This window comes from Pithys albifrons, chromosome 23, assembly GCF_047495875.1.
Source record: "Pithys albifrons albifrons isolate INPA30051 chromosome 23, PitAlb_v1, whole genome shotgun sequence".
Classification (NCBI taxonomy): Eukaryota; Metazoa; Chordata; class Aves; order Passeriformes; family Thamnophilidae; genus Pithys; species Pithys albifrons.
The window spans coordinates 2457201-2470399 of NC_092480.1; the positions used below are offsets into that span (position 1 = coordinate 2457201).

A 13199-nucleotide genomic window follows, 5' to 3' on the forward strand; every position below is an offset into this window, starting at 1 on the left:
CATGCCCTTGTCTGAAGTTACTCTCTAGTTCTCTTGGAGCCCCTTCAGGTACTAGAAGGAGCTCTAAGTTCTTCCCAGAGCCTTCTCTTCTCCAAGCTGAACACGCAGCTCTCCCACCTTGCGTTCACAGCGGAGATGCTCCATCCCCCCTGAGAATCCCCGTGCCCTCCTCTGGGGGGATCTGGGAGTCTCCGAGGGCCGGACCGTGTTGGCCGCGCCCCCGCCGCTGCCCGCGCCCCCCGGCCCGCAGGCACCGCCCCCGCCCCGCCCGCCCGCTCCCCTTTGTGCGGCAGCCCCGCTCCGCGCTCCGCTCCGCTCCCCCGGCACCGCCCGGAGCCGCGGGGCCAGCCCGGCTCTGCCCGGCTCTGCACGGCCAGCGCAGGTGGGTCCGGCCGTCGAGGGGCGTCGCGGAGCCGGTGGGGAGAGCGGGAAGGAGGGTGGTCGGGTTGGAGGGAGGGTGGTCGGGGTCCGCCCGGCAGCGCCGGGCTCGGCGGTGCGCGCTCGGGGGCCCGTGTCCCGATGCCGGTGTGCGGTACTGCGCCCCAGCCCGCTCCTGCCCCGGAGGCGTCCGAGACCTCGCCCCGCTGCCCCGGGGCATCGCCCCGCGCCCCGACCCTCCCGCATCCCGGCCCCGGCGGCTGCCATGGCAACGCCGGGTACCGCGGTTTCCCCTCATCCCACCGTTGCCTGGTTACCAGCCCCCCTCCCGTGCTGGGGAAGATGCCCCGGCGGATCCCACCCGAGACCACCGTGGGTAGACCTGGTTCACACCCAGTGCTCACCAGGCTGGCAGGGCTCTGCAGAGCAGGGGGATCCCTGAGAGGAGGGGGATCCCGGGGAGTGGGGGGATCCCTCCTCTCGCAGCCCTTGGCAGCGCTCTGGCTCCTGTTGTTCAATATTGTAGTAACACCGTGTGTAAACAGCCAAGCGCCTTATCCCGGGAAGGCGTCTGGAGGAAGGGAAGAGCGTGTCTCTCAGGGTGTGTAATTAATGCTTCCAAAGAGACGGATTTTGGAGGCCATGTGGTGGAACTCGGATCTTGCAGGGATATTTCTGTGGGAGGGAAAGTGACAGGTGGTTTGTGTGGATGTGAATAAGCAGCGTGAAAGAGCAGCCTCTTGGGAAAAGCCGTGTGTGGATTAGGTTGAAGCACCCATTTTGGCAAGCCCGCAGTGCTTCACGGTGCTTTTGGGTCCCGTTGGGATTCTCAGTCTCATTGGGTGGTTTTGCTTCCAGTTTGACAAAGACAAGCCTGGAGAATCCCTGCCTGTGTGCAGCAGGACCAGGGTTCCAAGGCAAAGTGAGGTGGAACATGAAAGGGAGAGATGCCAGCGTGAAGTGCCATGGCTGCCAAGCAAGGCCACTTGTTGGAACGTGCCTGGGACCTGCTAGAGAATATCTCATGCCTGCAAGGTGTAAGGCTGCCTGTGCCTTCCTCCCAACAGCCTAATATCTCACTCTCATCTTGGAATTTTATCTGCCAGCTTGCAATGTACCCATCCAGGTAAAACATGGTGGAGAGTCACGGCTTTGCCAGGTGTTGAGGACGACTCCCTGGCACAGCGAAGCAGCAGCTCTGTGTTCAGCTGTTCCCCAGTGTTTGCCTTTCAGGCTCTTTGTGTGTTTCCAAGGTGTAAAGAGGCCACTGAGCTCTGCAGCTGTTGTGGCCCTGAGCACAGAGAAGGCACCACTGGCAGTGGCGTAGCCAAGGTGTCCTGCTCTGCCCTGCCCTGCCTGAGTGCTCTGCCACCTGCCTATCCCTCCATGCAGCGTGTGGTGGTGCTGGTTTAGACACCAGCCATGCTGCTGGGGACTGGTCTCTGCCTCATGGTCGTGGCTGATGGTGACAGCAGAGGAGAGAACAGAGAAAATGTCTGCTCTCATGTGCTGCTGAGCAGTGTTGTGGTACCCAGCACGCATGGGAGCCTGAAACAGCTTCTCCCACACGCTGCTCTGTGAGTGCGTGCTGGTGATTCGAGTTTCTCTCACCACCAGGATCTGCCAGGTAACCTCTGCTTTGTCTCACCTGTGTGATTCCCATGTGCTGGTGCCCAGCCGTGCCCTGCTCAGCAGAAGGAGCCTGGGCTTGTTTAGGTGGTGTGTGGCCAAAGGGGGCTGGGTGTGGTGGAACAGTCCAGGCAGGTGCATGGTGAGGTTTACAGCACCTGTTAAGCAAATAAGGAGGGATCAGGAGCAGCAGATTCCTGATTGGAGGTGGTGATGATGTTTACTGCCTCCCAGAGCCCACAGCTGAATTCTCTGGCCAGGCAGCCATTACCTCAGCAGTGCTTGCACTGGAGATTTTCCTCAGTGGAGGGTTGTCCTCACTGCTTTGTGCCTACTGCTGCTTGTTGGGATGTTGTCATGGCGGGCCAGGGACTGTGCCAAGCCAGACGTGGCCAGGCAGCTTTGGCTGAGGCTCCTTGATGGGTTAGGGCCAATTCCATGAGGCTGGAAGAAGCCCTGCAAGTGGAATTCTGGGGTTCTGGTGAGGGATGCAGCACAGCATGTGCTTAGAGACACCCCAAACCCATAAAAGACAATTAGACCATAGTAAAGTCAGTTTTGTGTCTTCCATGCAGTCAGCCTCTGAATCAGCACCGGATTTGGGAAGTGCCGTCCGTATCAGAATGGCGAGGGCTGGAAATCTCTCCTTCTCTCTCATTTAGGCACACGAGGCACAACAACAGGCACATTAATAGCCAGATTGATGCTGACGTGAAATGGCAGAAGAGCACATCTATGCAGAGCTGGAAATGTCCATTCACACATGCACGCTCCTAAACGCCCCGGGCAACAGAGCACTGCTGTCACGGTCTGGGGGGCTTTGCACAGAAACCAGAGATTTTAACTAGGTCTGATCTTCAGGAGATGCCCTGAGGACTCCTGACGGAAGGCGGAGGCTGCCCGGCATTACGCTGTGATGGCTGAGACTTGACAGGGCAGATCTATGCTAAACAATGGAAAGGAAAGAGGGAACTTGAAGATCCAATGGCGTTATAAATTCACCTGCCTTGCTCTGGCATGATTTGCTGTGCTGCAGAAAGCCAAGCCAGGCAGGAGAGACCGGGGCTGTTCGCCCGGATTTACCCCACTCCCGTCCCTTGCGCAGGCTCCACGCACGCACACGCGCCAACCCGGCAGCATGGGAATTGCAAGGAGGGATTATCCAGAAGGAAGAGGCTGAGGAGGAGCTGTGGCCGTGCTCTGCAGGGAGGGAAGCGTGTTGACTGTGCGCGTGGCAGGGCGGTGAATCACCCCAGGGTGGCTCCTGACACGTGGCACAGCGTGGGCTGGGAGTGGCGAGGGTGGCCTTGGTGCTGCCACCCAACGCAGCTGTGCTGGGCAGAGGGAACTGAGCCCCTGCAACCTTTCATCATGGGGCAGGTCCAGCCACAGCCACCTCTGCAGCACAGGGTTATTCCCTCAGTCTGTTCTCATCCAGATCCTCCCAGAAAACAGCAAATTCCAGGTATTCCCTCACTCTGTATCGCTCCTTCCTTCCCTCTCAGCCTCTCCCAAGTTCCAGATGCCTCCTTATCGCTGTGCAGATAGGGGTGGGGGGAAAAATTCTGGTTTCCCTCATGAAACAGCAGACTGAGTTGAGATGAAAGGGAAGGGTCCCTGGACACTGCTGCCCCGCTCTTTGCCACTCTACCTCTCCGCGTTCAGCCAGATCTCACAGTTTTAACAGGAAAACCCCATGTTGTGATTCAAGTCACAGGCATTGCCAGTCCCCGTGGTGTGCATGGATACGTGGCAGCTCAGGGTGGTGACTCCAAACTCTCTGTCACCCATGGGCAGAAAACAGGAAGATTTGGGTGGTGAGGAAGTGGCTGAGCTCAGCACTGCTGCTGCTCCTGAGGCAGCTGCTGTTTTCCTCTCCTTTGTGCCAAGGTGCAGCTGGAATCTGCAAGGGAAGGCAGGAGCAGGGAGAACGGCAAACCCTCGGCAATGTTTCCTCTTCTCACTTTATTTCAGCTTCAGGAAGAAGTGGGTGGGCCAGCTTGGAGCAACCCAAAAAACCTGTGGCTGTTCACAAAGCATATGCTGCCTTGGAGGGGAGCTGGGCTCGTTTGCACTGCAGAACGCTGTGTTTGCCTTTGGAGCAGGGACACTGCCAATCCTGGCGGGTAACTCGTGTGGAGATAAGTTGTAGTGTGCGGAAGTGTGTGAATTCTAGGAATTGAGTTAGAAAAACAAAGAACATATGTGTGCTGCGTGCCTGGCTGGGCCAAACAGTGAACTCTGCCGTGCTCCGTGTGGGAAGCCAAAAGCTGAGCAGAGGGTTGGAAATGGTGTGTGTGGCTGAGCAGGGCCCAGTGTCACATGGAGGGGCTCAGGGCAGAGAATAATGCAAAATTCCCTGAATGGGATGCTCCAATAGCAGGCAAATAATGGCAGAATAAACAGTGAAAATCTAATGGATGGTTTGTTTGAAAAATAAAGGCGTCATTAATATTCTCCAAGAGCCAATTAATACTGTTCATGTTGTGATAGTGTGAGCGGTATCACATCTCTTGTGCACACGCAGCACCCTCATATGGGTAATGACTCTGATTTTGCGCTGGCAGACTCAGTGGAGAAGAGATAAAAGACGGGAGATAAAGGACGTGGGGAAATGTGCAGCTCGAAGTTACTGTGTCACCAGCTGTAGGTTCTTTGTGTGTGTTTCTAAGACCTGGTAATTATCTCAAATGATGTGTCTCGGGCAAACGAGGGGGTTTGTCTGGGCACAGGGAGCAATCCAGTGCAGCCCTGCACTACACAATGGCAGTGGCAGCTGCAGCAGAGGGAGATGAAACCCTCCTGTGTTTGGATAAACACATCGCCTTTGGAATGGCAAATCGTGGAAGGGGAGGGAAGGATGGGAATTATCATGGGATGCTACTTGTTATGATGAATAAGGCAAGCTGTGGGAATGTGCTCCTCGTGTTGGCAAGGTCAGGCTTGGGGCTGCATCCCCTGTGGGTGTGATGGGAACTGGCTCCCCAGGGCAGCACTGGTGACTGGCCACAGAGCCAAATGCTGCCAGGGACAGCACTGGTGGGCTCTGCTGAGCCCGCTCTGTGCCTGCCAATCCTGGGAGCGTGGAGTACAAACTGGGTGAAGGGGCTCTGGCAGAATCTGGGGGATTTTGGTGCTCTGAGGAGCCAGCCTGGGGCAGCCGAGCTGCCTCCCCTGTTGCTGGCAGCTGGGGTGAGCTGGGATGGAGGTTGCATTGGAATCAGGTCAGGCTCTGGAAGGGCTGAATAGTCGCACGCCGGGATCTGCATCCGTCAGCGAGCTGAATTCCTGCTCTGCCGAGGGCCCCTTCCTTATCGGCTCTAATCCAGCGCAGCAGCTGCAGCAGCTCTGGAGCACTCGGTGCTATCAGTGCCATGCAGGGTGCCTGATAGACCTCTGTCCTCTCCCATGCCAGCAGCGAGCCCTCTCCGTGCTCCTGACCATGTATGGCCACCCAGCCCCACCATCGGGGCACTCGGTGACTGCCTGGCACTGCACACACAACCAGGCAGGGCCCTGGGACAGGCATGGGGAGCTGCAGGGGCCAGGGAGGCAGCACCCGGTCTGCATCCACCCTCCAGAGCCCATTGGAGGAGTGCATCAGCCAGCTCCTCTCCTCCTGGCATGAGGTGTCCCCTGCACACAGCCAGGGGGTCTGCAGTGCCCTGTGCCGGCTGACAGGATAGAGAACAGCTCCCCCCTGTCCCCCTGGGAGCTGGAGAAGGGATGCTTGTAGCAGGTTGTTGGTACCATGAGTGCTGGCAGTGCCCTCCCTTGGCAGAGCAGTGCTGCCTGGTTGGCCCTAGAAATGAGGGTGCCCATCCCAAATGGGTGCAGCACTTTGGGATGTGCACCCCTGACCAAGCTGCCAGGGAGTGTCACAGCCTGCCCACAGTGATGCTACACCCAGACTGGCATCCTTGGGAGAAGGATCTGTGCTTCATCCAGGTGTCCCCAGTGTGTGAAGGGACAGGGACAGGCTCAGCTGTGAGGGACACTGAGGTTATTTATGGTCTCTCCTTGCTGCTGCAGGTGAGTGCAGGGAGCCTGGAGGGCAAGTATGGCTTCAAGCTCAGGTCCCACCAGGGCCACTGGCCTCATTGTGTGCTGTAATTGCTATGCTAATTGGGACAAATTAAAGTATGCTCTGGGTGAAGGGCACAGTATTGACCTTGATGAAGAGATCACAGCCCTGGTGCTGGCCCCATTGCCTGCAGAGCAAACTCGAGACTGCACTGAAATCTGTGCCAAATGCAGAGATGGTTGAAAACACAGTACTGAACCCCACAAAAAGTCTGTCTGTCCACTCAAACCCTTCTCCTCATGCCTGGGAGCTGATGTGTCCCCATGAGGCTGGGCACAGCAATGGCACCAGGTATTGTAGCCAGACCCTGTGTGCTTCACAAGGCCAGCCTGTCTCCTTTCCCCATGGCATGGTCTGGCCCTGCCTGCCCACACAACCAGCCATGGGTTGTCTTTAGTACCCCTGTGCCCCTGACCCGTCGTGGTGCCCTCCATGAGCCATCTGGGTGCTGACAGCTGCCTCTCCCCTCTCTCACAGCAGCCATGGAGGCAGCGCTCATCTTCCTCTGCTCCCTGCTGGTGCCAGCGGCCATGGCAGACGGTAGGTGCCAAGTGCTTCCTGGGAAAAGGCTGTGGGACTGTGGGGAACAGCCACCCCACAGATCCAAGGGGTCTGGAATGGGGTATGGGGCAGCAGCCCTAAGAGTCCACAACTCCCATGGGGAGCCTGTGCCAGCTGGGATCCATGGCTTGCTCCCCTCACACCCCTTGTCTTCTCATTTCCAGTGGCCACCCAGGAGAAGGAGGAGGAGGACCCCTTTAACTATGGTGAGCATGGCTGTATGTGGGGTGGGTGTGCATGTGCCATGGGGAGCAAAAGAGCTGCCCCATTCTCTGAACCCAGCAAGACTGAGCCCCCTGTGTCTCCTTCCCCAGATTACCAGAGCCTGAGAATCGGGGGGCTGGTGTTTGCCGTGGTCCTGTTCACCGTTGGCATTCTCCTTATACTCAGTAAGTTGGGGGGCTGGCAGGTGCTGGGCTGGCAGGCTGGGGCAGCTGGGGCTGTTCTCGTGGTGGGGCACACTGGAAAAGACCACACTCCATTCCTACTTTGGCCATGCTTACAGAGTTTCTCTTCCCTTGCAGGCAGGAGGTGCAGGTGCAGTTTCAACCAGAAACCCAGGTGAGTGAGGGCAGCCCGGTGGGCAACATCTCCCTTTAAAAGCTCCCTTTGCTCCCAGGCTCCCTCCCACAGCTGGCAGCATGGCTGCACTCTCTGAGTGTCCCTTTTGGATGCCCAAAGCTGGGGGACACTCTGCTGCAGAGCTTCTGGGTGGCAGAGGAGCTCCACATGCTCCCAGAGCACCTTCCTCAGCATGTCCCTGTGCTGTTGGGCATCCCACCTCTGGGATGGGGCACAGATCCCAGTGGCTCTCACCGTGCTCCTCTCCTTGCAGGGCTCCAGGGGATGAGGAGGCTCAGGCAGAGACCCTGATCACCTCAAATGGTAAGGTCACTGTCCCCTGCCCACTGTGCCACTGCCCCGTGTCACAGCCACCTGCCCACAGAGCTCCCAGTGCTGGGTGGGCACCACAAACCCTTCTGCTCTTTCCTTTGCAGCAACAGGGGCACCAAAAGCAGAGAACTGAACAGGAGCCATGCGGTGAGTCCCCTGCCAGTCTGGGTGGTGGCATCAGGATGGGAGGGACAGCTGGGGCCATGTGTGGGAGTGAATGCAGGGCTCTGAGCAGGCCAGTCTGCTGGGACTGGGGAGTTCGGCATCTGGGGATGGTGTGGGTGTGAGCACTGGTAGGGGCCACAGCAGGAAAACTCTCAGTGCTGGCAAGGTCCTGACTGTCCTCAGGCAGCTCAGCAGGAAAAGGAAGCATCTGTCCGGATTTTCCCTTGTGTTACACTTCCTTCTCTTGTGCTTCTCCACCCCAAAGTGGTTTTGGTTTTAGGGTGTTTAGAGAGCTGGGTAGGAGTCCCTCAGGGCATCTCACTCGGTGCCTGCAGTCAGAGCTCTCTGAGCTCCTGGGCTGTGCCCCTGTTTGCAGCGGGGGGAAGCCCGTACTGGCAGTTTGTGCTGCCAGGGTACGAGACCCATTGCAGGGAGAGGCATCAGTGCTCCCAGGCTGACTCACTCCTTTCCTCCCCACGCAGACCCAGAGCCCCGAGGACAGACGCTCGGACCGCAGATGCCCACGGCCTGCGAGGAAACTGAAATCGCAGCAGCAGGTCCCTCTCAGGAGGCACAAAGCTGCTGTGTCTGTGTTACCCTCTGTACTCCAGCACCGGTTCTGTTTCCTAACCCGACTAAACTCCAGTCACCGTCCACTCTGCCTCCCGTGATGTGTAATGTTGCTGTGAGATGATCATTACCTCTAGGGCTAGTTGTTGCTGATGTTGTAATCGTGACTTTCTCCTCACCTTTCTCGTGCTGTGCGTGTGATTCGGGCTGTGTAGGACTGGCAGGCGTTGCCCTTTGGGCTGCCCTCCAAGCCTGGCAACGGGGGCTGTGTGGGGCAGGGAGTGTGGGCTGTGGGGCAGGGACACCCTGTCCCCCAGCCCAGAGCCAGCAGCACAGCCCGCACCGTGCCGGCAGTGCTGCCAGCAGGTGTTGGTGGTTCCCCTGCTGGTGGTGTTGGGCAGGGCTTGGGGACCTGTCCTGTAGTGCCCCAGGGACCTGCCCAGTGTGGCTCTGGACTACCCATGGCCATTTCAGCAATAACCCAAAGGCAGCTGCAGTGGGGGGCGAGTCGGGCAGAGACATCCCACAGCTCGGCTTCCCTCGCTAGGAGCACTGGGGTGCTGGATTCAAGGCTGAAGGGAGCTCTCCTGTCTCACCTGCTTGGCACCCCATGCTTCTGTCCCTGGTTAACCTGTGGGACACCGCTTTGAGCGAGGAAAGGCCGTGGTGGCAGAGAAGCCCGTGAGGTTTGCAGCACAGTGACACTGTGAAAGGGGGCGGCTGCACAGTGGTGACCCTGCTAACCAGCACAAACCAGCTCCTTGCAGCACTCTGCCCGTGGACAGAGCTGGGCAGGTTACACAGTCCGAGGGCTAAAGAGAAACAAAGATCCTGTCTGTGCTTGTCTCCGACAGGGAAGGGGCAGCAGCGTTTCCTCCTGGTGCTCCCTGTCCCTCCCCATGCCTTGTCGCTGCCTGTGCCACCTGTGTCAGTGCTGCGTGTTGTCCCGTGGCAGTTCTGTGTCACTCCCAGTGCCAGCTACCCCTTCCCCCGTGGAGCAGCAGCAAGAGGCAGCGATGCTCTGGGGTTATGCACACCTGAGCTTGCACTGTGACAACGTGCTGAGCCCAGAGTCCATCATCACCTTGTGTTCGCTCGTGGCTCAGAGGCAAAACTGTGTTTTTTGGCTCTTCCCCAAGCCCACAGGCAGGCAAAACCTCAGCTGGGGCTGAGGACTGTCAACTCAGATGTGGGGCATTTAGCTGGGCAGAAGCAGGGGGTCATCAGTGCTACACTGAAACACCTCAGGGTGCCATCCCCACACCGGGAAGGGGGTCTTGCCCCCCAGGATGGTTTTGAGAGGGGTTTCTGCTGTGCCCAGCCCACCGTGGTGGCCCTGCCTCCGGGGTGGGCTGTGTCCCTGTGTGCTTGCCATCCCTCGGTGTCCCTGGGAAGATCTGTCCCCATCTGTGCCATGCAGAGGGACTATGTCTTCAATACTATGCCACTTCCCTCCCTCCTGAGAGATCTCCCAGGCAGAGCAGACCCCTCGGCCCAGCCCCTGAGTGCCAGTGGTGTGGGTGTCCCATCGGAGTGCCTGTGCTGTCCATAGTGTGCCGTCGGTGTTAACACGAAACAAAGAGACCCCTGTGGTGTGTAAAATGGCCAAGCCCTGACTGTTGTAAAATAAACTGAGCTATTGTGTTTCCTTTTAAAGAGGCGAGTGTGCTGCTGTTCTGGAGGGCTGGTGTGCTCTGTGCTGTGACCTAAGGGGAAAGGAATAAAATATCGTTTCTATCGGTGCCTGGCTGCATCATCTCGAGGGTTGTGGCGTTCCCAGGGCAGCCCGGCTGGGCGAGGTGCCGGCAGCTCCCACGCTGTCCCCATGGGAGGAGAGACGAGCAGGGGCAGCTCCCTGGGCAGCACAGATGGGCTTTGTGCGGGCCAAGCCCCCTCTCTGCGCTCCCTCCTGCAGCCAGGAGCGCCTCAACAAGAGCCAGAGCCCGTGTGAAGGAGCGTGGGGCCGTGGGCACAGAGACTCCTTGTCCCTTGGCTTTTTGGGAGCCGCTGTGTTGGGCTGCTGCCGCGCTGGACCGGGGGATGCTGAGCACTGCCAGGGTGCTGTGGCAGCAGTGCCACCCTGGCGGCCCCACACAGCACCCTCCAGGGCTTGGCTTCACTCCGTGGCGCCAGAGCTGGGCTGTCGTGGGCTCCTGGTGCCCACACTCCTTAGCCATGCCAAGGGGAGCCTCCTTTGGGGTTGGCTTTCCCATGGCCACCCTGGCACTAATCAGCTTGGGCGCGTGACTCCCGCTCACTGATTGTGAGATTAGAGCAAACTGGATTGCACAGCCCTCCTGGCACCTGGTCTTGTTGGGGCTGAGGCTGGCACTACCCTGGGGGGCAGAGCATCCTGGTGCCCCACTGCCAGCAGGGATGCACCACGGACATCGCAGTGCCAGGGGGCTGCAGGACCCCTGGGATGGTTCCATGCTGGGCTGGGAAGTGCTGACCTGGCTGTGGGACAAACACAGTGCCAGGCTGGGAGGGCAGGGTGTGCTGCCCGCTTCTCTCTAGCAAAAGGCAGTCTCAGCCTGTATCCCAGCCTGTCTGTCGGAATCGCCACCACTGCGGGAGGTGAAGCCCAGTCAGGCTGACGCTGGGAAATTGAGGGAGGGTTGGGACAGGGACACTCATGACTTGGGGTGCCCAGCCCTCCCCTCTGGCTGTTACAGTGGGTGCTGCCCTGCCTTCCCCTCCCCTCCTTCCCAAAGGCGGGAGGGAGAGAGCCCTGTGCCTCCCCTCGTGACTGCGATAAACATTACACCGAAGCCATTAATGTTTAATGAGGTTTGTCTCCCAATTAATGCGCTTTCCTGCGAGTGCCCCACTCACAGAGCGAGGCGCCCGCTGGACAACACGCCGAGGCGATGGGTGATGGTAAGGGCAGACACTTTCACTGGGGCATCTCTATCTCCTGCCATGCAGCCTACACGGGGGAAACTCTCCCAGAGGATTGAGGGGGAGACATGGGGATGAATCCTCAGAGCTCTGCGACCCACTGGCACATCGGTGCCAGCTGGTGTTTGGCTTCTTGGGTTGATTTCTGCTTCCAAACAGCTCCTGGCAGAGGGATGTGCAGTCAGGTAAGGTGGCTGGAGTGGGGACACGCACCTGTCAGAAGGATGAGCCTGCTGGCATGGAGGGGGGTTGCTGGGATGCACCTTGGTGTGAGCTGTGAGCCCGAAGGGTTGTTCAGTTCTGTGTGTCAGGGGAGCAGAGCCACGGAGTCCTGCAGGCAGTGGTGCTTCCCAAGGGCAGTGAAGTCTGCAGCTTCAGCTGGAGATTGAAAACTCCTGTGCATCCTGCAAATGCAGCTTGCAAATGCATCCCACGAATTTACCACAGACGTTAAAATTCCTAGGGTGAAATGCAGGGCTTTGGGAAACGTTTACTGGCTGGGTTGGATAGACACTAAGGAAGTCACAGCGCTCTCCCTTGCAGTCCCCATTCCTGGTCTCTCCCACCTCCGTGCCATGAGCCCAGTGCCCAGGACCTGTCTCTCACTGGGATTTCTCCTCTTTTCCAGAGCAAGTGCCCGAGCAGGGCATGGACAGGTTCAGCTATGGTGAGTGTGTGCCCTGGGCAGGGGGACAGGCAGCCCCCTCCCACACTGCCGTGGGCTCTGCACTGTGGGCTCAGCCCCACACCCTGGCTGGGCTGACACCTCTTGGCTCTCCTCCTCTACAGACTATGACACCATCCGCAATGGGGGGCTGATTTTCGCAGTTGTGGCTTTTGTGATTGGGCTTCTCATCATCCTCAGTAAGTGCCTGTGTGGGCTGGGCACCCTCTCAGCTCCATTCCCTGCATACGCCCCCTGCTTTGCTTGCCCCACTCCTCTGGCTGAGTGTGGGGCTGGGGATCACCCACACTGCCCCACAGCACCAGGGGTGGGCACAGCCTGCCCCCGGGGCTGCCTGGGAACTTTCCATCCAGGCACGCTCCCAACAGAGAGCGAGTTGGGAAGGAGACCACGTAAATATTTAGTGTTTCCCTGCCAGCGCCAAGGCTTCAGAGGGAAGGTCACTCCTTAAAAATAGCAGAGAAAACTCTGACATTTCCAGAGCAAGAAAGTGGTGTTCCCAGAGCCCTCGGACCTCAGCAGCTCCCAGAGTGACCCAGGGCACCCTGTGAGCCTCCCTGTGTGTTCTGGCACTGCTCCATACCCGCACTGCTCTGTGGGGCTGGGGCGGCTGCAGCACCGTGACTGTGCCCAGCAATTTTAGGGAGAAAAATATGAAAACCAACAGCATTTGCAATTGTGGGACAGCTTAGAAGACAGACAGACCTCCAAGAGGGCATTTGTGACTGGGCAGTGCCAGGGCTTGCAGGGGTGAGGTGGAGAGGCTCAGCCCCAGGGACCTCAGTCACTCCTTTTCCACCAGGCCAGCGGTTCCACTGCAGAGGGAAGAAGAAGCCAAGGTGGGTATTGCACAATTTTCAGCCAGCCTCATCTCTCCTCAGTGCTCTAGTCCTGAAAGGAGGGATCTGGGCTTGCACTCCCCGTCCAGTGTGACATATCTCCCCTTGCTTTTTGCTCCACAGGCAAGAGAACGAGGAGAACCTGTAGGTGCAGGTAGGCTGCAGGAGGCTCCAGCTGGCAGCCAGGCTCCCTCTGCAGGGAGCGATGCTTGGGGTACCTGTGCTGCAGGGAAGTACCTACAGGAGGTTTGTGTTGGAGGGGGAGAGGGGCTGGGACACGCTGGCCTCGGTGGACACGTAACCCTCCCTCTGTCTGTTTTCAGAGCTGCCCTACCACTATGAAGCTGCATCAGAAGGCAACAAGTCCTTGCCAAGGGCCACTCCTTCTGCCTTACCCTGTAAGGCCAAATGCAAACTACCCTCACGCTTCTCCCTCCTTTAAGACCCAGCAAAAGTTTCTTGGCTAATAAAGTTTAAGCTCAGAAATGTCGAA

General features: G+C 58.5%; 2 protein-coding genes across 5 annotated transcripts; both read left to right on the forward strand.

Moving 5' to 3' along the window:
• Positions 1 to 270: 270 nt before the first annotated feature.
• On the forward strand, positions 271 to 9937 carry FXYD6 (FXYD domain containing ion transport regulator 6). Of its 4 annotated transcripts, none has more exons than XM_071576284.1 (8): positions 271 to 382; positions 6569 to 6631; positions 6817 to 6858; positions 6967 to 7041; positions 7177 to 7213; positions 7488 to 7537; positions 7651 to 7693; positions 8194 to 9937. In XM_071576284.1, exons 2-7 carry the CDS (start codon positions 6574 to 6576, stop codon positions 7677 to 7679), a joined length of 291 nt encoding a protein of 96 aa, XP_071432385.1. In that variant the 5' UTR covers positions 271 to 382; positions 6569 to 6573; the 3' UTR covers positions 7680 to 7693; positions 8194 to 9937. The 4 variants fall into 4 exon arrangements, with proteins under 4 accessions (XP_071432385.1, XP_071432386.1, XP_071432387.1 ...); XM_071576285.1 differs by having other exon boundaries at positions 6572 to 6631; XM_071576286.1 differs by lacking the exon at positions 271 to 382 and adding an exon at positions 1296 to 1504.
• Positions 9938 to 11078: 1141 nt separating this feature from the next.
• Positions 11079 to 13199, forward strand: FXYD2 (FXYD domain containing ion transport regulator 2). The gene is made up of 6 exons (XM_071576288.1): positions 11079 to 11161; positions 11811 to 11849; positions 11972 to 12046; positions 12670 to 12706; positions 12830 to 12860; positions 13030 to 13199. Exons 1-5 carry the CDS (start codon positions 11152 to 11154, stop codon positions 12852 to 12854), a joined length of 186 nt encoding a protein of 61 aa, XP_071432389.1. The 5' UTR covers positions 11079 to 11151; the 3' UTR covers positions 12855 to 12860; positions 13030 to 13199.